Here is a 26436-nt window from a genome sequence, read left to right as displayed (position 1 = left end):
TTTTAAATGCCCATAACTTAGTCAAAAATGAACCGATTTTAATAATTTTGGGTTCAAAATGATCGTAATTACATACACAAGCGACTTCATGTAGAAACAATTGCAAAAAAGTAGTTGAAATTTTTTTATTTAGCAAAAAAGAAAAAAAAATGAAATTTTTTCGAAATTCAATATTTCAAAAAGTGTATTTTTTTTTTTTTTATAACTTTTTCCAAATCAAAAGGACATCTCAAACTTTAATTGAGCTGCATGCCTAGTAGCTAAATTGAGTTGTTTTTGAGTAATGAATTTTTGAGTAAAGAACCTGTTTCGCACTTTTTGTTTTTTGCTAAATAAAAAATTTTCAACTACTTTTTTGCAATTTTTTCTACATTAAGTCGCTCCTGTAAGTAAGGACGATCATTTTGAACCCAGAATTATTAAAATCGGTTCATTTTTGACAAAGTTATGAGCATTTAAAAAAAAAAAAATCTTATATTATTAAAAAAAATCGATTTTGAGCCGAAAAACAAAATTGCCGATAAAGCTAGAAAAAAATTTTTTTTGGGCGAAAAAAAAAAATACGTGTCTCATTATTTTGACCAGAGAGCAACATATTTGAGTTACATCGAAATCGAAGAACATGTCCCGAAAAGCCCTTTTGAATTGAAATGGAAAGAATCTATATAAGAAATTTTTTTTTAAATGCTCATAACTTAGTCAAAAATGAACCGATTTTAATAATTTTGGGTTCAAAATGATCGTCATTACTTACACGAGCGATTTCATATAGAAATAGTTGCAAAAAAGTAGTTGAAAATTTTTTATTTTGCGAAAAACAAAAAGTGCGAAACAGGGTGTTTACTCAAAAATTCATTACTCAAAAACAACTCATTTTAGCTACTAGGCATGCAGCTCAATTAAAGTTTGAGATGTCCTTTTGATTTGGAAAAAGTTATAAAAAAAAAAAAATACACTTTTTGAAATATTGAATTTCGAAAAAATTTCATTTTTTTTTCTTTTTTGCTAAATAAAAAAATTTCAACTACTTTTTTGCAATTGTTTCTACATGAAGTCGCTTGTGTATGTAATTACGATCATTTTGAACCCAAAATTATTAAAATCGGTTCATTTTTGACTAAGTTATGGGCATTTAAAAAAAAAATTTTCTTATATAATTAAAAAAAATCGAGTTTGAGGCGAAAAACAAAATTGCCGATAACTCTTGAAAAAAATTTTTTTCGGGCGAACAAAAAAATACGTGTCTCATTATTTTGACCAGAGAGCAACATATTTAAGTTACATCGAAATCGAAGAACATGACCCGAATAGCCCGGTTGAATTTAAATGGAAAGCATCTCCTCTTATTTAATATTAAATTTTAAAAATGTGTGAATTGAATGCGGCATTGTAAATAAAAGGTGTTTCTCTAATGAATGGAAAAACTTAAAGGGCTCGAACTAGACTGAACTAATCCGGATTGTACTGTAGTAGTGGCATTCATACACTGCCTGCCTTTATTTTCACATAATGCACCCCAGCGCCCTATTCGTAGTTTCATTCCGTTCTGATATTTCTCACGGTTTTCATAAAATATACTACGGCGCCTGTCTTTTCGCCTTCAAGTAATACAATAGTTTTCTAATTTTTTTTTTATACTTTTTGTAATTTAGTAGCTAAGTTTTGACCAGCCTTCTTTATAACTATATTTGCTTCTAAATTAATTTTTAATTCCTCATAATAACTCACTAAATTTTAAATTTCTGAAAAGTAAGTTATGGTGAGCGAAAAAATGATTGAAATAAAATAATTTAAAGAATTTCTTCAATCCTAAGCTATAAGAAGAAGTTGCTTTTGTTTTGCACAACGCTGTATGTACGTAGGAGGGCAGGACTGTATAAACATACATATCTACAGCACATTTATAGCGCATAAAATGCTGTAAGAAAAGTGGCGTCGCTGGAGACACAACTCATCAAATAACGATAAAGCAGCAATCAAAATACTAATAAAATTTATGGCAAAAAATTCAAGCGAAAACAAGCGCCTTTGTTCTTGTATACATGTGAACATATATGCGCATCTAAATACATCTATACGAGAAAACACAGTACACAAACTAGGTTAGGTTAGTTAGGTTTGACAGTACACAAACTATTTGAATGAAGATTCTGCAGGGTGGGCACTTTTATTTGGTTTGTCATAATATAAGTAAGTAGAAAGAAATTTAATAGGATGGCATGAAGAAAAATTATACCGGAATGCCAATCGCAATCAGTTGTCATCAATTTTTAAATTTGTGAAAAAAAATGTAGATATGTATGTACAGGGCCCGCCATCTATCGTTACGGATTTGAACTAGGTATTATTTGAAGAATGGTAACACTTAGCTGTCATCTGATTTGACAGAAAATTAGTTTTATTCTTCCGCTGAACAAAAATGGTTGTGTATACGCTCAAAGAGCGCTGGGAAATATTGCAACATTACTTTGAAAATCATGGTAATGTTGCAGAATGTGTACGAAAATTTCGTACGGCAATGGGAAGAAGAACAGCACCGAATGAAGCGTATGTGCGTTACTTTGCTAAAAAAGTAAGAGAAACTGGGTTGCTTATTGACAAACCAACGCGTGACCGACCAAAAACCGTGCAGACACCCGAAAATATTGCTGCTGTGGCCGAGAGTGTTCGTGAATCACCAGGAACATCAGTTCACCGTCGTTCTCAACAATTGGACATTTCGGAGACATCATTGAGACGACACATACAATCGAAAATGTGTTGAAAAATTGGACCGATCGTATGGGATGGTGCATGTCTAGCCGAGGCAGCCATATGAATGAAGTTGTGTTCCATCATTAACCGGAAGGATTGTACTTCAAAATAAAAAAAACAGTTTGGAAAAATATTGAGTGGTTTCTTTTTTATAGCATTTTTAATTCCGTAAAGTTATATGGCGGACCCTTTAGTATATACTGAAAATCGATTTACTATTCAGCTTGGTACTACTTTTGTTCGTTTTCCCCCTGGTTTCTTTAAATAGAGTGTTCTCTTGTAAATATAAATTGGTTATGGCGACTCCTTTGAGAACATTTTTGAAGTCAATCGGCACGGGTACTAGTCTCAGAATGTGCGGGAGTGTGACATTTGTGGATCAGCGAAAATAACAGAAATAGAGCAGAGGGTTTCTCAGGCAACTGTGGTTCACTTTTCGCTGGAGTCTTTATGTCTTCGTAAGCTTAACGCAAGATTTGTGCCACATAAACTGTTAGTTTAAGATAATACACAATCTCATCTGTCAGGAGTTGTATTTCAAACAAAAGGGCAAATTGTTTCATTGCACGCTATTGTTTTTGCTTCATACGTACGCATATTTATTGTATAGAACAACTTCAGCGAAAACTAGGAAGAAGAAGTGTGCGTGCAGACTTTCTTCACAATTTTTGTGACTCACAATATTTTTTCTAATTTTTTATTCAATGATTCAATACCAAAGGTTTGCTCAATAATCAGCTTTCTCGTTTCCTCTTGACAAATCGTCTCTTAGCAAGTAAATATGCTGCTAATTCTAGAAATTTTAAGTAAATTGGAGAAAAAGTAAAATTTGTATTTCAGAAGTTGTGGGCTTATAAGCAAGAATTCACTCAGTATATCCAGTAACAAGGAAAACATCCTGACATACCGCTTAAATTAGGATATCATAAAGCATTTTTCAATCGGAACCAGATGCCTTTCAAATATACATAGATTTGGTTAGGTTGAGTGGCTGTCATCCGGCACACTTAGGCCTGAATAGAATTGGATACTACTAGAGCTCGTCCTTTACACTCCTAAGTCTTTGAACCAACTTCTGGATTTAATGAGTTGCATAATAATTTCTGGCATTCAAGTACCATTTTTAAAGTGTGTTTTACCGGGTCAGAGGATTTCAAGTTATAGGATTTCAAATTTAAAAACACATATGTAAGCTACCTGCAGTAGTTCATTTAGCTACATGTAATTAATCACAGCCGCGGCCGCCGTAGCCGAATGGGTTGGTGCGTGACTACCATTCGGAATTCACAGAGAGGTCGTTGGTTCGAATCTCGGTGAAAGCGAAATTAATAAAAACATTTTTGTAATAGCGGTCGCCCCTCGGCAGGCAATGGCAAACCTCCGAGTGTATTTCTGCCATGAAAAAGCTCCTCATAAAAATATCTGCCGTTCGGAGTCGGCTTGAAACTGTAGGTCCCTCCATTTGTGGAACAACATCAAGACGCACACCACAAATAGGAGGAGGAGCTCGGCCAAACACCCAAAAAGGGTGTACGCGTCAATTATATATATATGTATATATATATATAATTAATCACAGCCCTCAAAAGCCATAGTAACGCCCTAACTACTGCAGCTGGGTGGCTTCACTTAAGTGAAATAGCAGAATTCATAAAACTTTATTTCTGAAAAAACTTTCTCACATTTCTCAACGAACTTCTACAGTGAAAATAGCTACAGGGGAACCCCCATTATAGAAAGTTGGAATTGGAGGAATATGTTTCTAATAAGTCGACCTTCACATGGGTGGATTAAGTGTACAAAGCTGGCTTAACAAAGCCCAGATCTAGCTCTCTGGGTACTGTCAAATAATTTGAGCTAGTATTCAAAAGCTTTAACGATACTGCAATAGCTACTTGGAAAAGTTTATTACGTGTCCGAAGCACGTAAATGCCTTCACCGACGTCAAGAAGTTTCTTTAAAAACAATAATGTAGCAATTGACAAAAAATTTACACAAATCAAATAAACCAAAAAAAAAAAAGTAAAAATAAAAAACGTCTCTTAAATATAAAATAATAATAACTAATTTAAATAGGTACAGGTAGTCTGTCAAGCAGATGAAATGAATACAGACAGAGAGAGAGAGAAAGATAATCCTGTAAGAATTTTCCACTTTCTTTGGCATATCTGAAAATATCCTCTAGTTTGAGAGAACGAATTTTACTCATTCTCATAATATCCGAACCGGAAATTCGAAGACTTGCTCTAGCAAAGCCAGAACGCTCACAATGAAATTACTCAGTGCTATCCGCCTCCTCTACAACAATTAACAAAGAGCGTATAACTCTACATAAATCCATAGCAAAACTTTAAATGCGTTTTTCTCAAAACTATGTTTTTTGAACTGGTGATCACTGTCAATAAAATTTAAACTGCTTTTGAAAAACATAAAAAAACTCGTGCCTCATCGAAAGATTTTTTTCAAAATTTCGATTTTTTTTAACAATTAATTGTCGGTTTTTTCTCGAAAATCTGAAAAATATTTCCTGAGGCCGCCACATTGTTAATTATGAAAAAAGCTTCGATCAGGCACAAGGTTGTGTATTAATAAAACTAATTTATCTTGTCCGATTGATTTTAGATGAATCTCCAAAGACTTGTGATGATCACAGCAAGAGATTCTGGAGAAACGGGCTCCCCACAAAGAGCGATTGCTTTTACAATTTTTTTTTTTTTAATTTTGCTAAAGTCAAGTCGAAACATTATATATTAATGCCATGTTTTTATTTTTGCAAAATAAGGCAATTGACTAGCAAAGCAAAATTATGGAAAATCATAGCAATACATCATCATAACAACGCAATTCTGCAAAAATTCCAATCAACCTAAAAATGATGACAAACGCCTTATATTAACTACATTACAAATGCGCAAATATATCGTGATCTCAAATTTCTCATAACAAAAAAAAAAATATATAAATAATTGGCGCGTACACTTCTGTTAGGTGTTTGGCCGAGATCCTCCTCCTATTTGTGGTGTGCGTCTTGATGTTATTCCACAAATGCAGGGACCTACAGTTTCAAGCCGACACCGAACGGCAGGTATTTTTATGAGGAGCTTTTTCATGGCAGAAATACACTCGGAGGTTTGCCATTGCCTGGCGAGGGGCGACCGCTATTAGAAAAATGTTTTATTAATTTTGCTTTCACCGAGATTCGAACCAACGACCTCTCTGTGAATTCCGAATGGTAATCACGCACCAACCCGTTCGGCTACGGCGGCCGCCAATTTCTCACAATACCTGAAGGAATACAAAAAATTTGCCACATGACACAATATAAGAATGCAATCGCATTTTGTTTTGGCCGTTACTGTATATACTTTAAATGCTGTATTAAATATTGGCCATTACTGTATATATCAAAAATTCCAGATTTGTTTATGTGTAAGTATAGTATATATGTATATACATACAAATGCTTTCATACACAATGGTGGAAATAAGTGCGTGCGAATTTGTTACTTCCTCGAACACTTCCTGCTTGTCACGCTAATACCCGTTTGTCATACTTTCGTGCTTTCCAGTTCCTTTTGACGATTGTGTTTTTTGTTTAGTTTCACTTTTATAATTTCACTTTTGCAATTGGAGGAGGAAAGAAATTCATAACGCTTCATCAACCAGGCGCGCGTGCGTTGACGTACAAGTAAATGGAGCTGAAATTCGCAAGCACTTGAAAGGGACCAATTTTACTACTAGCTTGAAAAATATATTATGATTTTGTAGTAGGATATTGCGGAAGCACTAAAAACTTATGCATGAAAAGTTGTTTTAGATGCCAAGCGATGAATATTTAAATAGAGAACAATAGAGAACTGGGCCAAATTAAGAACTTTTGAATGATTAGTGGAAGTGGAGGACAAAAATTGCAGGAAACCAGAAACTGCACCCATATACTTCTTTTCAAATGAGTTAACCAATGATCGGTGAGACAATATTAAGATGCACCCCGCAAATTCGAAGAGGAGGTCGGCCAAATACCAATAAAAAGTCTATGTGCCAATTTATAAATATACATACATAACCGATGCTCGGGCGTAGTATTTATTATCTTCCTAGTCCTATTTAGAGTACTGTTAATATAAACTTTTTTCTTTACCTAAGACATTACACTGTCTTGCTGGATCTTAAATCAACGAACTGTTGCTCCTCAAAATGTATTCCGAATTTCGTACTTGTATAAACCTAGTTTGAAATATTGTCAAATTTGTTAGAGCTATGCTTCACTAGAAATGAGGCCTGTGCATTTGAGTTTAACTCCATTATACTCGTATAAGTATATACTTAACCAAAGTCAGCACCGATTGAAAGAGCGTAAGGAGAGACCAACGATATCGAAAATGTCCCAGTTGCGACTGGAATAAATATTTATCATTTTTCTTGATATTTCGTTTTGGCGAAAAAAGGGACGATATCCTCACCTGCGACTTTTCGTATTCGCCGAGAAAAAATCGTACCCCAAAGGAACTTATCAAGTCGGTGTGTAGGAGATCAAGAAAGTTGTAATGGAACTAGCTGAACGGACTAGCTACGTAGAAGTGCTAAGTGAGGCCGTGGTGGCCGAATGGGTTGGAGCGTCATTCAGTAGTGTCTGGATTCAAAACCTGCTGGAGCACGAAAATTTAAAATTACAAAAAATGCTTTCCCTAATAGCAATCGCCCCTCGGCAAGTCTCTAAGGGTATTTCGGGCATAAAAAGCTGCGCACAAAAAAGCATCTGTCGATCGGAATTGGCCTAAAACCGGAGTCGACCTTCCATTTGTGGAAAAAAGACACACCACGAAGTGGAGAAGGAGCTCAGCCATACAACCAACAAATGAGCTCCTATAGCAAAATTCAAATCAAAATGCATATCGCGCACTTCGTGATTTTTTCGGTCAATTTAATCGTCCAAATGTGCGTACAATCGGAAAAATTGTGCAAAAGTTTGAGCAAACCGGGTCTGTAGGAGATGTGCAAACACCAGTGCAGGCTCGTACAGCTCGTATTGCAGAAAATATTGCTGCTGTTCGCGAGAGTGTGGTTGAAGAGCCGTCCACCTCAACTCGTCGTCGTGCCCAACAATTGCACCTCTCACGCTCGTCGTTGATGAACATTATGCATAAAAGCTTGCATTTCCACGCTTACAAGGTGCAATTGACTCAAGAACTAAAGCCTCTTGACCATTTCAAGCGTCGTCAGTAATGGTGGCAGGAAATGGCAACAGTGACTGACCAATTTTCGAAGAAAATCATCTTCAGTGATGAGGCACATTTACTCCTCAGTGGATTCGTCAATAAGCAGAATTGTCGCATTTGGGCGAATGATAATCCAAGAGTGATTGCCGAAAAACCAATGCACCCACAAAGAGTGACTGCTTGGTGCGGTTTATGGGCCGGCGGCATCATTGGGCCTCATTTTTTCCAAAATGAGAACGCTCAGGCAGTTACTGTGAATAGTGTTCGCTATCGTGAGATGATAACCAACTTTTTATGGCCCGAATTGGAAGATATGAATGTAAACGATATGTGATTTCAACAGAACGGTGCCACTTGTCACACAGCTAACGAAACAATGGCTATTTTGCGCGAAAAATTTGATGGCCGAATAATCTCACGTCGAAAATTTGAACCATCGGATGGAGGTGTGTCGCCGAGATAGCGGCGACCATTTGGCCAATATTTTGTTCCACACGTAATTGAGCCATACCAATATTATCATTATAAAGAGAAATTACTATAATTTTCTAAAAAAATTGTATTTTATTCAAAATCAACACCGGCCCTTGAAACTTAATCACCCTTTATATAAGTATAAAATGATCCAGTAAGGACCGTCGCGAGACCTTATTCACCAGGAAGGAAAAACATGCTTACCAATCCACTGATGATACCAGGTAAATTTATACTTTCTCCACTACGTATTAAAGTGGGCCTAATTTAATTTCATTAAGGCGCTTGACTGAGACGGAGCGACTTTCCAATACTCAACTGGACTGAATGCAAAGATTTCTTACGTCAAAATAAAATAGCTATTTTCATTGGACCTGAAAAAGGAAACCTATAGCGACAACTTTACGCGACGTTTAACACCTACAGAAAAGGCAACACGTTCATCTTTCAGGAGCATCGTCCATAACTTTCTTGGCAAACGGAAAATACACAGCTGCAAGTAAATTGTCGCGGAACCGTTGCTGAACTACAGCAGAACCGGTGCTCATATGACGCTACATTTCTGTCTGGATTTCCTTCCGAAAAAAGTACGCGATAAGAGTCGCGAGCACGGTAGGTGATTGGATCAAGATTTGCAGGGAATACAGAGAAATTACCGAGGGCGATAATTCTTGGAGTCTGTTACATGAAACATAACCACCACAAGAACACAAATAAAATAGTTATTGCAAAAAATTGTAATTTTAGTTATCCTGACCTTGGAAAAAACGGCCTCCGAATTTGAAATCAGCATAGAAAATTACCGTAAGAATACACTTTGGTTTCTCCGATGCATAACCGCGGATTCCTATGTTATTAAAAAAATACTAAAGTGGAATACTACAGAACGCAACGATGTGGCCATCAAACCATTAATCGGTTCTCAGCGAATTTGAAGGCACCAGCTACTTTGCTGACGTAATAATTGTGATAACAGCTGTTTGTTCACAAAAGAGATCGGGAAAACTGAGAGTGTGCTGATCACACAAGAAAAAATTAACTCAGCTATCGCCCATGTTGCTTCATTGCCATTCGAGCAACGATTGATTGGAAGAGCGTAAGAATACGTGCGAGGGAGCGGACGCAATTGTGCTGTCGAGTCTCTGTAACGTAGCCGTCGAAGTGGCTCTCAAAATTTTGCTTCGGATCGCCAATTGTTGTATTCTACCATTCTTGCTTTGGGTGTAGGTGATGAAAACAAGAAAACTGGTTTATTAGTGAACAAAATTGTGACTTGTGCTGATTGAGACATGCAAAAATATTTTTTTAGTCCTTGAAAATAGTCTAAGATTTACTCTTTTACGATAAAACCTCAATGAAAAGTATCGTTTTTTTCCGCTTTCTTGTTCGGAATTCTTGAAAGTGAAATGTTGCTTGCCTGGTATTTGGCCCACGATTTCTTACATAACCTGTTCTAGCATAGATTTGAGAAAATATAGCTGTTATGTAAATTTATCATTTGATGACTTTAGATGGGCATAATCGTTAACTAGCAATTCCCGAAAAATATCATTGTATTTGTAAGTGTTCTTGTATGTATGGGTGCTGTTACATTTAAACGTTTACATGGCTTCTGAAATTTCTTCACCATTGAGCAGTTAAGCTTAGTATGAATGGAATATTTGTAGCTGAAAGCTTTTAGTTAACTCTTTGATATGAGTTAATTCAACCCTATAAAAATGGTCCTGCCACTGGGTATTCTGTTTGATTTCTTCCATCGTTGAGTTTTCACTATAGTTACAGTAACTGGCTTAGTTGTTGTAGTGGCTGAAATACTCGGAAAGCATTGGAATTGATGATTTGAAACTGTTTTAGTGTTGAAGTGCCTACGCAACGAAGCGTAGAATGAGCAAATGAAAAGGTGCTTTCGAAAAACTGCCACTTTTCTCGGGTGCCACACGGCACATATACGCACACACACATAAAGGAGCGCATATATTTTCAAGTCAGCGTGTAAGTATTTGTATGTGCCTAGAGTGTGTGAAATCAGTTAAGTGGAAGGCGTTCAACTGCAAGAAACTGCCGAGTTCTCAAAGCGAATTTACAAAAAAAAAGAGAGAAAAGTTTATCAAATGGAACCAGTTTTGTGACTTTCACAGCAGTGACAATTTGGCAGTCATGTGCGTATATATATCCATACTTACATACATATATCCAGATTTACATGTATGCAACCTTAGAAATTTAAATGTGACTTACCGTAAGGCCCCAGTTGTGCAGCCACACGCACACGCTCGATTACCACCGGTGGCTCGCTGCGTCCCTTTGCATTGACGGCATACACCAAGAATTGGTATTCTCGCCCGGGCTCTAAGCTGTTGAGTCGAAACTGTGGTTGCGGCTCCTGCATGCGTAGAACCGGTGCTGACGTCGCCTGAAAGTATGCAAAATATGCGAATTGAAAACAAAATTCTGCAAATAGCAAGAAAATACGCATATCTACACCTACGTATATACACACACACACCGCGCAGTAAGTTCGAGAAAAGATAAGAAAATGGAGGATAAAGTGATGCAAAGCATGGTATTGACCATTGTTGGCAGCAAGCAATTTGTCGGCTCAAGGCAAAAATATTTGAAAACTTTGCTTTAACAACAGTCAAAAGAGCTTTCGCTTAATTCGAACAAAATGCGCTTCGCTTTTGTGGCAGAAAATGCTGTCAGTAAATTTATGGTTTGAAAGTCGATTTCAATGGAATCGATAAGCAAATATGGCAGCGCCTGGTGCATGGCGGTCTTCAAAAGCTCTTGCCGCGAATTCATTCATATTAAGGCAGTCGCCATTTGACGCAGAGCAAAACTATTCAAAACTTTGCCTTCACAATACCAACTCAATAGGCTTTGAGCCAATTCACGTAGAATATGATGAAGAAATAGCAAAAAGAAAGACCTTAATCGCTTTAGATCAAAGTAAGTTCTTGGCTGCCAAATATGCCAGTAAGTTGAATAAAGCAATTTAGTGCACGGCGGTCGAAAGTGTTTGAAATTCGAGTAATTTAAAAATTTCTTCTTCTTCTTCATTTCAGTGACAGTCATAAAGATTTCAGTTAAATACAATCTTTTTCCTCTAATAAAGAATTCTTAAATAAATCGTATAACTGAGACAAAGTCAGATTCATTCTTTCTACTGAGGCTGGCCTGAAACCACACAGTGGGATGTTTTGGGAGCTTCAAACGCCCAGCAGTTAATTGTGCATAAATAAATGCGTCGAACATCCACTGAAAACAAACGGAAGTTCCCTTTTAAATTGTCCGCCTAACAATACAAATACAGTAAAATAATAATAAAATGACTTTATTGTGTATCTAAATATTCTTCTTCGAAGTCAAAAAACTTCTGAAAATAACTTGAGCCAATTTTCAATACACTTTTGCCACTCAGTAGAGGATACCCTTCAAAAGGACCTGTTTAAATACTTCAGCAGCTCCTTTGTGCATTGAAAAATTTTCACCTCGCATTTGGTGATGTTCAGAAACAAAAAAAAAAAAGTCAGAAATCATTAGGTGCTAAATTTGCGTTGTATGGTGGATGATCCATTAGTTTCATCTTTTGAGTGTTCAGAAACTCTACTTTCTGTGCCGATACGTGAGAGCTCGCATGTTTTTCGTGAAGGATGATTCGCCTTCGGCGTTGGTTTTACCTAATTCTCCAAATACTTCTGGGAAAGAAATCACTGACTGCTTGGACTTTCTCTAGTTGGGGCATAAAAAGACTTCCCAAGAAAAACAGGCGGTCATTTGTTTTGTGGATAGAGCTCGTCTTTGAATACCTGTTGGCAAAATTTTTTGCAATTCAAAAAAAACTTTATTTAATTAAGGTTTACAAAAATGAATTAAAAAATTTGGTGGCTCTTTCTGCCTTGCTTACTGTTCGCGTACTGCCGTTTTTCCTACACGCCTTTCGGTTTTCTTTGTTTCTCCCGTTTTCTCCTTTTTTCATCGACCAATCACCGATCGACACGTATTCAATGTTGCTTGGGAGCCACAGTTGGATCTATCCCGACCGTGCTGCCAGACTGTTCGTAACACTCCCCCCTGGTATATCCTGCCGATTAGGATGTACCGAGCCTTTCAGATCTAGAACGGCTATTTTAGCAGCAGGTCTTTCATAGATTCCACAGATTGTCTGAAGAGTAGCGCTTCGAACCCTTCCGTCGGCACTCGTTCGCACGCCAATTACCTTACCCTTGGGCCAAGAGTTCCTTGGGTTGTTTGGATCAACTATGTATGCAATATCTCCGACTTTTATTGCTTTAACGTCTTCGAACCATTTAGTTCTCCTAGTGATGGTGGGCAAATATTCGGTGACCCAACGTCGCCAGAACGCGTCCGCAAGGTTTTGTGATGTTCGCCAGTTACGACGCATTAGGACGCCCTCAGTAACTGGTTCTGCAATCGGCTTAACACCATTGGAGCTGCCTAATAGGAAGTGGTTGGGTGTTAGTGCCTCTTCTTCTTCGTGGTCAATAGGAATATAAGTCAACGGTCGCGAGTTAACTGTCATCTCCACCTCCATTAAAGCAGCATGAAGAATCTCGTCATTTGGACAGTTAGATGTCAATATCTGTTGTAGGACGTCCTTGACTGAGCGAACTAGCCGCTCCCATGCTCCGCCCATGTGTGGAGACGCGGGTGGTATGAAATGCCAGTTGGTTGCGGCCGAAGTGAAAGTTCTCGTCAATCGATTTTGGTCTACGAGCGTAAACGCAGATTTCAGTTCCCTCTCAGCGCCTTTGAAATTTGTGCCGTTGTCACTCCATATCTCCAATGGGCTCCCTCTACGCGCCATAAAATTACGTACGGCCAAAATGCAGGAGTCTGTAGAAAGCGAATATGCCACTTCGAGATGCACCGCTCTGGTTGTCAGACAGGTGAATAATACCCCATATCTCTTTTCGGTGCTCCTTTTAACCGTGACCAGAAGTGGACCAAAGTAGTCAACCCCTACATAGGAAAATGGACGACAAAATTGTGCGATGCGGGCTGTAGGTAAGCAAGCCATTCTAGGTGGACGTGGTTGAGCGCTTCTGTTTTTGCATACCTGACAGCTGCGTCGAATTCGATTAACTGCGATGCGAAGTTTTAAAATCCAAAAGTGTTGCCGAATTTCGTTGACGACTGTCTCCGAGTTCACATGATGATATTTGACATGAAAGTGATTTATAATTAAGTTCGTAATGTGATGATTGTTAGGCAGCAAAACTGGGTCCGTGCGCCCTATTATTTTAACTCGGCCATCTATTCGCAAAACACCATCGTCATCCAGATAGGGTGATAATTTGAATATTTTGCTAGATTTGTCAACGGCCTTCCCAACCGATAAAGATATTATTGAATCATTGAAAATGTCTTGCTGGGCTTTCCTCCAAAGAAAGTTTTCTGCCTTACGAAAATCGTCGGTAGTGGCAACGCTACGTAAGACTTGATTGTCTCGCACTACACTTAACCAAATACGAGCGCAGTACAAGGTCGTGGCGGTTGCTCGGAGGAGACGGTCCCATGTAGAAAATCTCTCAGGTTTGGGCACCATAAGAAGTTGTTCTGGAATTCTACAATGAGCTCCAATAAACTGAGGACGGAGTTCTTCTGTTGAAATATTTTGCGGTCCGTTAGACACGGGCCATTCGTCACACGGAAGATATAAAAAAGATGGTCCGCTAAACCATCGGCTATCGTTAGAAAAATCTGGATCACCATTCCATTTGGTGGCTTCGTCAGCAACGTTTGCTGCAGTTGGCACCCAGCGCCACTCACTGACGTCGGTAAGTTCTAGAATTTCACTAACTCGGAAAGCCACAAACTGTTTGTAGCGGCGATGATCAGCATACAGCCAGGCTAATACCGTTCGTGAATCTGACCAGTATACGGAGCTATCAAGGTGGATAGAATGCGACTCAATGATATGCTTAGCAAGGCGAGCTCCCAACAGTGCTGCCTTTAGTTCCAGGCGAGGTATGGACAATAATTTAAGCGGAGCCACTCTGGTTTTACTGGCGATCATCATACAGTCGATTGAATTACCATGTGAGTATCGTAGGTAGCATACAGCTGCATAGCTACTTTCGCTTGCATCTACAAAGGTATGTAGCTCTATTTTAGGTGTATCGTCAAATTTGACTCGCGCATAAGAACGTGGAATCCTTAGGTTTTCTATTTTTGGAATAAGCTTAATCCACCGCAGCCATTTCGCAAATTGGTCATCTGGAATTGGGTCGTCCCAGTAGCATCCAGCTCGCCATATTTCTTGCAAGATAACTTTGGCGTATACAACGTAGAAACCTATCAGCCCAATTGGGTCGTATATAGTCATAACCAAGCTCAAAACTTCGCGCTTGGTAGGTCGCCGCTGAGAAAGTAACAGATCAGAATTCTTATATTTGGATGATACACGAAAGGCGAAGTGGTCACTAGAGGTAACCCACCACATGCCTAGTACCTTCTCAGTTGGCTGCTCGTTCTCAAAATCAAGGCATAGTGCATCAGTGGGGCTGCCATTTAGGGCGGCTAGCACACGACTTGAATTCGATAAAAAATTTCTTATGTGAAAACCTCCCATCGCATGTACGTGACGCACATCTCTCGCTAACTTAATAGCTTCTTCTTCAGTATCCACGCTAACTAACATATCGTCTACGTAGTGGTTTTCTATTATGCACTGCGAAGCACCAGGGAACTCTTCACGAAATTCTTCTGCATTTTTGTTCTTGACATATTGAGCGCAGCTGGGCGAACATGTGGCCCCAAAGGTCATAACAGTCATCACGAATGTAGTTGGCTCGTTGGCATTCTGTTCATACCAAAGAAAACGCATGAAATTTTGATCTTGTTCCCGGACTTGAACTTGGTGAAACATCTCAGCAATATCGGCCGACATGGCGATTCGCTTTTGTCGAAATTTAAACAACACCGACAACAATGGGGTCGTTAGGTCTGGGCCTTTGAGCAACATGGTATTCAAGGATATATCATCAACCTTCGCGGCTGCGTCCCAGACTAAGCGCACCTTGCCTGGTTTGTTGGGGTTAATTACTGCAAAAACCGGTAGATACCAGTATCTTTCAACGGCGCTGTCGACTGGTGTCATACGTCTAGCGTACCCCTTTTGAATATAATCATCAATTTTTTGCTGAAGCACCTCAGCCAAGTTAGGGTCGCGTTGCATCTTCTTCAGCAAACACTTCGCTCGAAATAAGGCCATTGGTAGGCTATTGGGTAGCTGCATTTTAGGGTGCTTCCACAATAAGCTGGTTCGATATCGATTGCCAACTCGCACAGTGTGTTGTTGTAGCTGCACCATAGCAAATTCGTCCTCTTTAGACATTAACGCAGAAGATTTAGCTGACACGCCTAAATTATCGAGGCAAATGTACGATTTAGTAATTTTAACGAGTTCAGCCTGTGCGGAGCAGTCGCAAATGTGAAAGACAGGGTGCGCCGCATCATGGTTTGTACTTGATGCTTGTCCTTTCAATGTCCATCCGAGTTTGGACTTCTCTGCTATTGGCTCATTTTCACGGCCATATAAAGATTTGATTGGAGAACCAAGCGCAGCGTTGTTTAAACCAATCAATAGTTGTGGTACCGCGTTTGAATAGGACTCCAGAGGCAACCTTTTCAAATATTGAAATTTGGACTGCAGTTTAGCAGCGTTAATCGATTGAAGAGGCAGGTCAAGCTTTTTGACTGTGTGAACGCCTTTAAGCCCGAATTTCTTATTACCGTTTTTAGCTGATATGGCTAAGTCGACAACCACAGACTCGTCCTCATACCGATGTGTATCACCAGTCCAGCGCAGGCACAGTGGTTGTGGTGTGCCCTTTATATTTAGCTTATTCAGCAGCTCTTCGTCGATAAGGGTGAGCGACGAACCATCGTCTATGAAAGCGTATGTTGATACACTCCGTTCGCCTGAGTGTAGAACTACGGGAAGGACACGGAAAATGGTACTGCCTTGGCCCACATTGTGCATGTTAACGTTGACCGCCCGCATTGTAGTTACGCCCTTGCCATTGTTTGGAGCGTCTTTAGCAGCTAACTCTGCGTTGTGCAACAGAGGATGGTGATTTCGGGTGCAACTATTAACATTGCAAGGTGCAGTCGATTTACAACCGGCTGTAGGATGGCCCTTCAAGCATCGGTGACAAAGTTTCAACTTGCGAACAATTCCCCATTTTTGACTACGTGTCAATCCCTTAAAATAGACACATTTAGAGACATCACTGCAATTTTCTTCACAAACGATACATCTTACCGCATTAAAATGATAATTAATTGCGCCCCGTTTGCGCACCTTTGTTGACTCCTTTGGCACGATAACAGAGTTGGCGCCTTGTGCTAGTAGAAAAAGCCAATCACTGAAATGTTGTAAATTACAGATCGGTAAACTTTGCTTATGCATTCCCCAATAAGCTGGTAGTAGCCCAGGCAATTTCGAAACCAGCTTCTGTTCGAGATCGGGATTATTCAAATGGCTGGTCAGGCCTGACGCAGACATTGTTGCGCAGATGTTCTGCACTTCTACGGCGAAGTCGACGATCGATTCCAGCTGACTCTCTGACGGTGATGGAAGCTCATAAATTTGTCGCTGTAGAACGCTGATAATTAATTCTGGTCGTCCAAATCGCATTTGAAGGGTAGCAATAATTTGGGGCACGCAAGAGGAATGCAACAATAAATTTTTAACTGCATTCCGTGCTGGCCCTTCCAATGCCTGCCGCAGTCTTATAAGATTCTCATCGTCCGAGAATCCACAAACCTCAGTCGATTGGTTATATGCGGCATAAAATAATGGCCACTCAGTTGGCTTGCCATCATATTTCGGCAACTCTTTAGCAAGGCTGTTACGAGAAGCAATCTGGTCTCTACTCAAGCGTCGAGAAGTCGAGGCACCGAAAGATAAACTATTAACGTGCCCAGCTGTTGGCAAAGTAGTTTGTGCCGGTTGCGGTTGTGGCGGAGAATATCCTCGATTGAGTGTCGAATATCTGTGTACTTGCTGTTCGAGTGACTGTATTCTGTCTAATAGGCATTGAAGAACAGATCCTGTTAGACCCCCTCCTGGCTGCTGGGCATTTGATCCACTTATCAAATTGACATCGTCCGGGGCAGAGCCAGTATTGGTAAAATTATTGGCACCGGAAGCAGCTATGTTGAAAGGTGTAATAAAATTTGGAGGTGGCTGTATAATTTGCGTTGAATGTGGACCTGAATCATGCGCGGAAGTTGAAAACCTAGGTACAGTGCATTGTCCATCATCTAGGTCATCGTCAAAGCCCATCGCATCTATGCGATCCAAAAAACTATGCTCCTCTCTTAACAAAGCCTCCCTCTGACGTAAAATTTCGCTTCGCTCCTGTATAAGCTCAGCTCGACGGCGAAGCCCTTGCGAGCCAACAGAGTTAATGGAGTGAGCGGGGCTAATCGGCGGGTTTCTCTGGAGCAGTAGTCGACCGGATGGCATGGTGTGCGCTGTATTAGGCGCGGAGGGAGTTCCATATACAATACCAGCATTCAGGTTTTCGCGATGCGCCATCGAGGCTAGTTGTGGGGCAGCTGCACTATTAGCGGCACACGTTTCCAGCATCAGCAAACTGTTGCCCGGAGCGATCGAATTGGATGCAACGGGATAACTCATTGCCGCGGTGTGATTGGCGGCGGCACTGGAACTAGGCGCAACGGCGAGATTAGCCGGCGCAGCGGTCACATCGGTTATGCTCGAAGACAATGTAGTAGCCTGCGACATCGGAATTTTTTGTACGTACGTTGTGGGCAGAACAAATTTTTTAATTTGTTGGCAAAATTTTTTGCAATTCAAAAAAACTTTATTTAATTAAGGTTTACAAAAATGAATTAAAAAATTTGGTGGCTCTTTCTGCCTTGCTTACTGTTCGCGTACTGCCGTTTTTCCTACACGCCTTTCGGTTTTCTTTGTTTCTCCCGTTTTCTCCTTTTTTCATCGACCAATCACCGATCGACACGTATTCAATGTTGCTTGGGAGCCACAGTTGGATCTATCCCGACCGTGCTGCCAGACTGTTCGTAACAAATACCCATACGGTCGATTGCTGTTTTGTTTCCAGCTCATATGCTTATATCCAAGATTCGTCACCTGTTACTCGTACGCTATCATAGACGCGTTTTGAGTCACCGCGGTTGAATTACTTCAACATTTCGTTACACCAATCACCTCAATCCGATATTTGTCATATTGTGTGGCACTCAATGAGAACAAGTCGACTAAGTGTTCATGCAATACTAAGGGTATGCTGATCGCATCAGTGCCCCAGGATGCCTCTATCTCGCGATATGTCTCTTGATATTCTTGCTTTATCTGGATATTCTTGCTTCTTGTTTCTGGAACAACAACCGCTTTGGACGCCCTTCGTGAAATCAGCGCTTTACAGTCGCAACACCAAAAGTTGAATTAAGCCTGTCTTGAAAATTTTACGGGTTAATTCCATTTTTGGGCTAGAAAAAAGCTCGCAAGTAAAAAAGCTTTTCGATAAAAATATCGAATTACAGCTCATCAAACGTAGTGTTGCAAAGATGTGTGATAAAACGTGTATCACCGAAAGCAAATCTGACATAAGGTCTTATGGTCTTTATATGTAGCATAAAATTAAATGCGTGACTCGATTTTTAGGCATTTAATTTTATACTGGCGAACAAGGAAAGTTTGAGAAACATTTCGCAGTGAGCGAAACGATGTATTTAGCTAAATAGAAATGGGCTTTAGTCACGAATATAAGTTATAATATAATAATAATAATTTAGTGTTGTGAGAAAGAGGTAATCAGAGCTATGCTAGGCCATCGCCAATGCATCGGATCCATCGTTTGGCTTTCACTTATGATTTTTTCAGCATTGAATTAAATTTTTTTCAAATTCTTTGCAGTTAACTTCTTATTTTTCTCAAGCCAGCAAATAAACTAATTTTTCAGAAAAATTTAAGAAAAGAATCAAGTGAGATCACTTAAGATACGATCGTTCTTTATGCAGTATTTTCATATAGTTATCTCTCATTAAAAAAAATTAAGTAAATACAGCAGCTGTTTCCTGGGCGAAATGCAACTTAACTTTTACCCTTATGATACTGAGCTCATTGGTTTACTATGACTTTGCTATCGTTTTAAAGAGTATCAGAAACTCAAAGCCTGCAAATAATAATAATCACGCTGATCATCGTCCATTAAAGAATATAATCACACAACTATTGATTGTGACAGTAGCAAAATGATATGAATATTTAATTAATCAAGCGGGCCTCAAAAAATGCCATAAAAGCGGAAATATTGCTGCTTCCCGACCTATGTTTCAAAAGTTTTTGCTTAGTAAAAAATGTATTTCTAAACAAAATTGGTTGATTAATTTTGCGCCACCTTGTATATATGTACGTCTGTTTCTGGCCAGAGAACAAAATTACTTCTTCTAATTATTTTCCAGTTTTTTATTGCCTAGAAAACAAATATTATTTTTTAACTTAAATTTGTTGTTTAAGAAATAGAATAAAATTTTCAAGTTTTAGTTGTTTATTTAGGAAACAAAAAATAATTACTTTATGAGTTTTATTTTTTGCTAAGAAACTAAAACTAAATTTTTGGATTTAAGTTTTCATTTAGGAAATAAATTTTAATTTTCAAGTTTTATTCTTCCTAAGAATGAAAATTAATTTTCTGGATTGAATATTTTATTTATGGAATAAAAACTGTTTTTTCAGTTTTCTTTTCCTTAGAAACTAAACATAATTTTTTGACTTTCATTTATTATTTTATTTTATTTAGAAAACATATTTGTTTATGATAGTCCGACATATAGCAAAGTGTTCACTACAAGGTGAAGTCCAAAAGAAACAATACTGAGCTAAAATAGAAACGACAGCAGCTTTGTTCTGATAACTTTGAGTTTATATTCAAAATAGTCCCTTCTGGCCCGGCCTCGATACACTGTTTTGCGCGATCTAAAAGCTTTTCGAAAGAGTGTTTCAGTTCACTGACAGAAATGTCTTTCAGGATGTCGGCACAAGCCTTTCGGATGGCCTATACGGACGCAAAACGTTTTCCTTTAATATCCAAGTGCAATTTTCCGAATAGGTAGCAGTCACAAGGAGCCATATAAGGCGAATACGGTGAGTGATTGATGGTTAAAATGCGATTTGTAGTCAAAAAGTCAGTTTCAAGAGTGGATCGATAAGATGGTGCATTATCATGCAATAAGCGCCAGCTTCCTTCTTCGCGCTATGAACGCGAAGATAGAAAATTGTATTCTTTGTGGACAATTCTCTAGGAATCGTAAAAGCAAATGAGCATCGACTTGATTTTTGACTTCTCCAAACGCGATTTTTTGGGTGGTGGCTAGTCTGGGGCCTACCATTCGGCTCTTTGACGCTTAGTTTCAGGATTATGTTTGAAACACAACGTTTCATCACCAGTTACAATGTTGTAAAGGAAGTTCTCGTTTTTTCTCGACTCTTTAATGAGGTTGAGTTCTGAGGATTTTTTGGTCCTCAGTTAACTTATGCAAAATAAAACGTGCACAGACCTTTCGTAAGCCCAAATGATCAGTTAAAATGCGATAAAAAGAAGTTTTGGATAGATTCAACTCCGATTCCATGAATTTCAGCGATGATTTCGGTTAATTTTTGATAAATTTACGAACAATTTCGATAGAGTTTTCAGGGATTACCGTATGTTCATTGTAATTTATGTTCTCACAACCATCTCTGAAACGGGTGAACCACTCATGAGCTCTGGCACGAGACAGACAATCATCGCCATCAACTTTTTTCATCCATTCAAATGTTTTGGTAAACCGGTTTTAAACCAAAATTTGATATTAGTTCTTTGTTCGAAACTCATTTTTGTACCGATGGCACAAACATACTGACACTTTAGACGCACTAACTTCGCTTCCACTGAACCGAATGTCACCAAGCGTTCATTGGAAGTCAGCTAGGGATGTAGCATCCAACGCACTAACTCATTAAAAAGATGGTGCCATCAAAAACATTTTAATGACATCAGTCTTGTTTATTTTGGGATTCATCTTGTATTTAACTATTTTATTTAATTTTTTTCGTAACTCAAAGTTTCAAGCTTTATTGAAAATTCAAAAAAAAAAATCAACAAATTTTAAATTTTCGATCAAAACTCCAAACCTTTTAGTCAGGGTTTTTGGATATGCGGGGGATGTAGTTTTATAGCGCAAATTAAAGTACAATTTTAAAGTATTGATTTGTCACAAATATTTTTAACATATAACAATAATATCGAGCACTCGTTGCTGGAAGAAAATGTATAACATCATCAACAAAAAAATACTCAAAAACCAACACAAATTTCGAATTACTCTTAACTGACACATAACTGTATCAAAATTGAATGGGCTTTAAGACCGCGTACCCAGAAATTTAGCAAAAATCAGACTAGTAAGTTTGAAACTCTTAATTATATAGATTCTTTATGAGCAAAAAAAATGTTAAATAAATAAATTTGTCAAAACTTTGCCATATATCGCGCTGCTATTATTTTAAGCACAGGTGCACGAATACACGTATGACCATATTTATCCACAATACAGCCGCTGCCCCATACCAGTTGGCCAATTTTGTGTAGCCCGGTGGCTCATGTGAGATAAAATTTTCTCATAATTTATATTGAATTTACATATTCTTCCTCTTTTCGATATAATCAAATTCTGACATTCTCGGTGAATCACCCTTAAATCATCTAATCTACGAAGGAGAAAACTTTAACAAACGATTTTTTCTCGTACAACATCAAATCTATTTGCGCTGCTAAACCGCTAAAGAGCCAAGCAAAAATACGACGGTGGAAAAGCGGAGATGCAGAGATACAGAGAAGCGCACATAGCTGGCAAAGCAAGTAGCAATAATCGAACAAGTTGCAAAAGTTTCCCAAACAATTAATCATCCTTGCAAACTCTATTATAAAGTTTGTGTTCAATGCAGATCTTGGCAATTTTTTCTAGCACATTTTTTTTGTAATGTATTTTTCTTTGTTGCTCAGTTTGTCTTTATCAAAATTCTTTGTTGTTATCTCTCAAATATGTATGCCATAGAGCATTTGTATTTTTTGATGGCGCTGTTTTTGGTTTTTCTGTTTGTGTTTTTGTACTCTTGGTGCACAATCGTCTCGCTGACCACTTGCCCGTATGCGTGCAAACATTTATACTTGTATTGAACCATAAATACGAGTATGTACATATGTATGTGTGTATGTGAAAGAAAGAAAAGCACAATCACAAAGAAACATATACCTCTTATTCCAAAAAAAGAAGAAAAAAAATAGAGGATAGAGAAAATCGGCGTTTATGAAAATTATTCTTTAAACACAAAACTGATGGCTTTTTTTCGAAGATTTTTTTTTTGCCTTTTCCATTCCATAGTATTTCGCTAAAAATTTAAAATTTTAGATAAATACTGTAAATCTTTTTTATTTTGCATCTCATTGTCGTATATGCAATTAATCTAATTTTTACCTTAAATTTCAAAAATACAGAGATTAAAAGCTTTTCGACTGTAAAATAAAAACTAAAATTGTGAAACTTTCCAAGCTGCTAGAGAATTATACTTTTATTGATTATCCTAGTTTTTGAGCCAACTAAATTTGCATTGCGGCCGCCGTAGCCGAATGGGTTGGTGCGTAACTACCATTCAGAATACACAGAGAGAACGTCGGTTCGAATCTCTGTGAAACACCAAAATTAAGAAAAACATTTTTATATTTTTCCACAAGTTGGAGGAGGATCTTGGCCAAGCACCCAACAGAAGTGTACGCGCCAATTATTTTGTTTTCATAAATACCACATTTTGTGTTTAAAAAAAAAATAAATAAATAATTGGCGCGTACACTTCTGTTAGGTGTTTGGCCGAGCTCCTCCTCCTATTTGTGGTGTGCGTCTTGATGTTGTTCCACAAATGGATTGTGGATTGTGTTTTAGTTGCATATAAAAGTAGGCGTGATTGATACACAACCTCACCCATTTTTAATACCGAGAGTACCTTCTATAGGAGTAACTTATGCAACCTATTTCGTAAAGTTATCTTCTTTTTTATGCTTAAGCTAAAAATGTATTTAGAAATTTTTCTATAGGTTCAAGGCAGGTAGGTCACTCCTTTGACAGATTTCAACCATTTTCGGAATTTTGGTTTGGTTTGGTTTTCCATTGCCTGACACGGAGCGACAGCCATTAGAAAACTTTTCTTTTATCATTTTTGGTCTTTCATGTACAGAGACTCGAACCTACGCACTCTCAAATGGTAGGAGCACTGCTTCTAGTGTTTGCCAAAAAATGTCTGACGCCATACCATTGTGCGCCGTTTGGATTCAATAATATCCAAATAAATGTTTTTCAACAAAAAAAATATTTAAAGCGTTTATCCAAAAAAATCGACATCATTTTCGTTTTAAGCAGCTCAAAAGAAGTTCAAAAATAAAGTTTTTCGATTGCATTTTTGCTTGTATACTAGTCACAGGGTGCCAAATCAGGTGAATACGGCGAATGGTGTAATGAAGTAAATAAATAAATAATTTACCTTTTTATCAAAACTTCACGCACAACTCTTTAACGATTAGATTGATCTTGTGGTTGCCTCTCAGTATATTGTAATGAGGTCATGGAATATTAAAGACTCGTTCAAAAAGTGAGACTCAGTTCCCTGAGAAATCCAAAATCCATTTTTGTGATTTTCACAGCCATCCAAATGTCACACTTGAATCACAGTTTCATATCGAATTCCATATTCCAAATATTCCAAAAGATGTGACTTTAAGCACTGTTTCCTTAAAAGGGTTCCAGTCTTTTTTTGCACACAGGGTGTATAGCTCCATGCCGCAATGCATAAGTATTTTGGTATGTAAGCAGCATGCTTTGCTCAAAGTTCGAAACCTCTTTGGAAGTTCTCAGCCATGGTCTTTATTGTTGATACTTGTCTAGCCATTGACTGCGCTTCCTTTTACGAGTATTACAGTTACTTTTCTTTTCTTTATCTTCGTTATTGTTTACATCTTCTTCTTCCTTCGACTTTGCAACTTATCTTTCTATGCACTTGTGTTGCTGTTTTTGTGTACTCGTACATATACTTATAGTTTTGTTGATTGCTTCAGCTGGGTCGAACGGGCGGCGGAGCTGCTTGGTCTCTTTAAACGGTTACGCACAAATTCCCACTCAAGTAAGTGGAAGTAATTTATTGTGTGTCCCTTTTGTAACTGGCAATCAGTGAAGCGCTTTCGTTCCTTTCGCAACCATGTGCTTATGAAGGCTCGCGGCGCTTTGCATCGTCGAACCAATTGCCCGTTCGTTCATTCATTCAATGCTTTGTTTGGCTTATTAAAAAGCTTTATTGTTTCTTAGCTGTTCGAGTGGAAGCAAAACTATGAAACTAATAATAGTTGCGTAACATCCATAGGATGATAATGTTATTGCCATTGAGAATTAGAGTGTTGGAATGTGGCACTTGAGGCATTCGAAGCAGCAAGGGTTACAGCTACTGCTTACTTACTGACAATACACTCATAAATAGACGTATGTATGTGCGAAAATGGCGGCCAATAAGCAGTTCTCAGTTCGCATTTCATTCGAATTTCACATATTTCCGACCCTGACCCTGGCGGCTACCCAACTATACGACCCAATTGGCATGATATCTCATGTTCACATGCGAGTGTGCGTGTGTTTGTGTGTAGTCTGCCTTGCCTGCGAAGTCAGTTGGGTCCGTTTGAGCAATAATTGACCGTATGAATTACAAAGTTGTGTTGTTTAATTTGAATTGGCTGGCAGATAGTCATAATTGCTGGCCAACTCACTCATGTGTGCAATTATTATATACATACAGATATATGAACAGTAAAGATATCTAATTGAATTAAATTGAATGATGAAACGGTTAAGAGATCGTTGTTTCTAGTTTTTTGCTTTTTTACCCTTTAGAGATTTGTTTTTTTTTATTGTGAAAATTTAGGCAAAATAAATTGAAATTTGAGGTGCATGGCAGCTGGGAAAGAAAAAAATGACAAGTATGAGTACTCCGATACTACATAATTTCATATCCAAATAATCCATATCTACATAATTTTGGTCTTTTGACAAAACAGCTTATCTGATCTTAGCAGGTTTTGTTTTTAGTTCAGTGTTGATAAAACATGAGCACACAAACACAAGCATATTTTACTATTATAAACGTAAGTAGATAACTATTCCGCAGGCAAAAGAAATATCAGCGCGATTTGAGCAATATCGAATCAATTTGGTATTCATATCGCGAGTAGCAACATTCATATTTAAAATGTGAAAGTCGAAGGGGAAACCTCAATAAACGTCCATTGCAAGCGTGATTTCTAACCGTATTACGATATGTGTTTTTCACGAAAAAAATTATTTCGTAATTTTTTATAAACGGTAATGGTGCAAAATTAATCACCCTACGGGAAGGTTTACAATTTTTGCAATTGACGTTGTATGCTAATCATATTTGATACTTGTATAGTAGACAGCTGCAGTATGCAAAGCCAAGTATTGAAGCGCGCAAAGGTCAAAATGAAGATTTCCATTACTCAAAATTATTGATTTTTATTTAGTAAAAAAGTTATTCAAAAACAATACTGGATGATTAAATTTGCGCTACCTTATACAAAATTCATACAAATTTAACGAATTTCAAACAATTATCATCAAAACTTTCAAAACTACTTTTTAATCAGAATTTTTGAATAACTTCCAGGTATGCAGTTTTATACCCCATTCAATTTTAGTACAACAAAGTGTACTAAAGTTACTTGGGAATAACCATTAATCATGACAAAAAAATTTTAGTGGAAATTGGTCACAGAATCCTTACGCTCACAGGAAAACGAAGATTTCACTGTACCGCTCAATTATTATTCCCACCTTACTAAATATATAGGATATACAGAAGCTGCTGATCTTTGAGAAG

The 26436-nt window shown here is 38.1% G+C and overlaps 1 protein-coding gene across 1 annotated transcript in view; it reads right to left on the bottom strand.

Annotated features, from left to right (window-relative positions):
* Positions 1 to 26436, bottom strand: part of LOC129236403 (uncharacterized) — a 391692-nt gene that overhangs the window by 97801 nt on the left and 267455 nt on the right. The window contains exon 14 of the mRNA XM_054870777.1: positions 10686 to 10860. Coding sequence (XP_054726752.1) covers positions 10686 to 10860 — 175 coding nt within the window. The remainder of the gene's footprint in view (positions 1 to 10685; positions 10861 to 26436) is intronic.

The sequence above is a fragment of the Anastrepha obliqua genome, chromosome 1 (genome assembly GCF_027943255.1).
Source record: "Anastrepha obliqua isolate idAnaObli1 chromosome 1, idAnaObli1_1.0, whole genome shotgun sequence".
NCBI classification, from domain to species: Eukaryota; Metazoa; Arthropoda; class Insecta; order Diptera; family Tephritidae; genus Anastrepha; species Anastrepha obliqua.
This window is presented reverse-complemented; position numbering and strand designations above follow the sequence as displayed.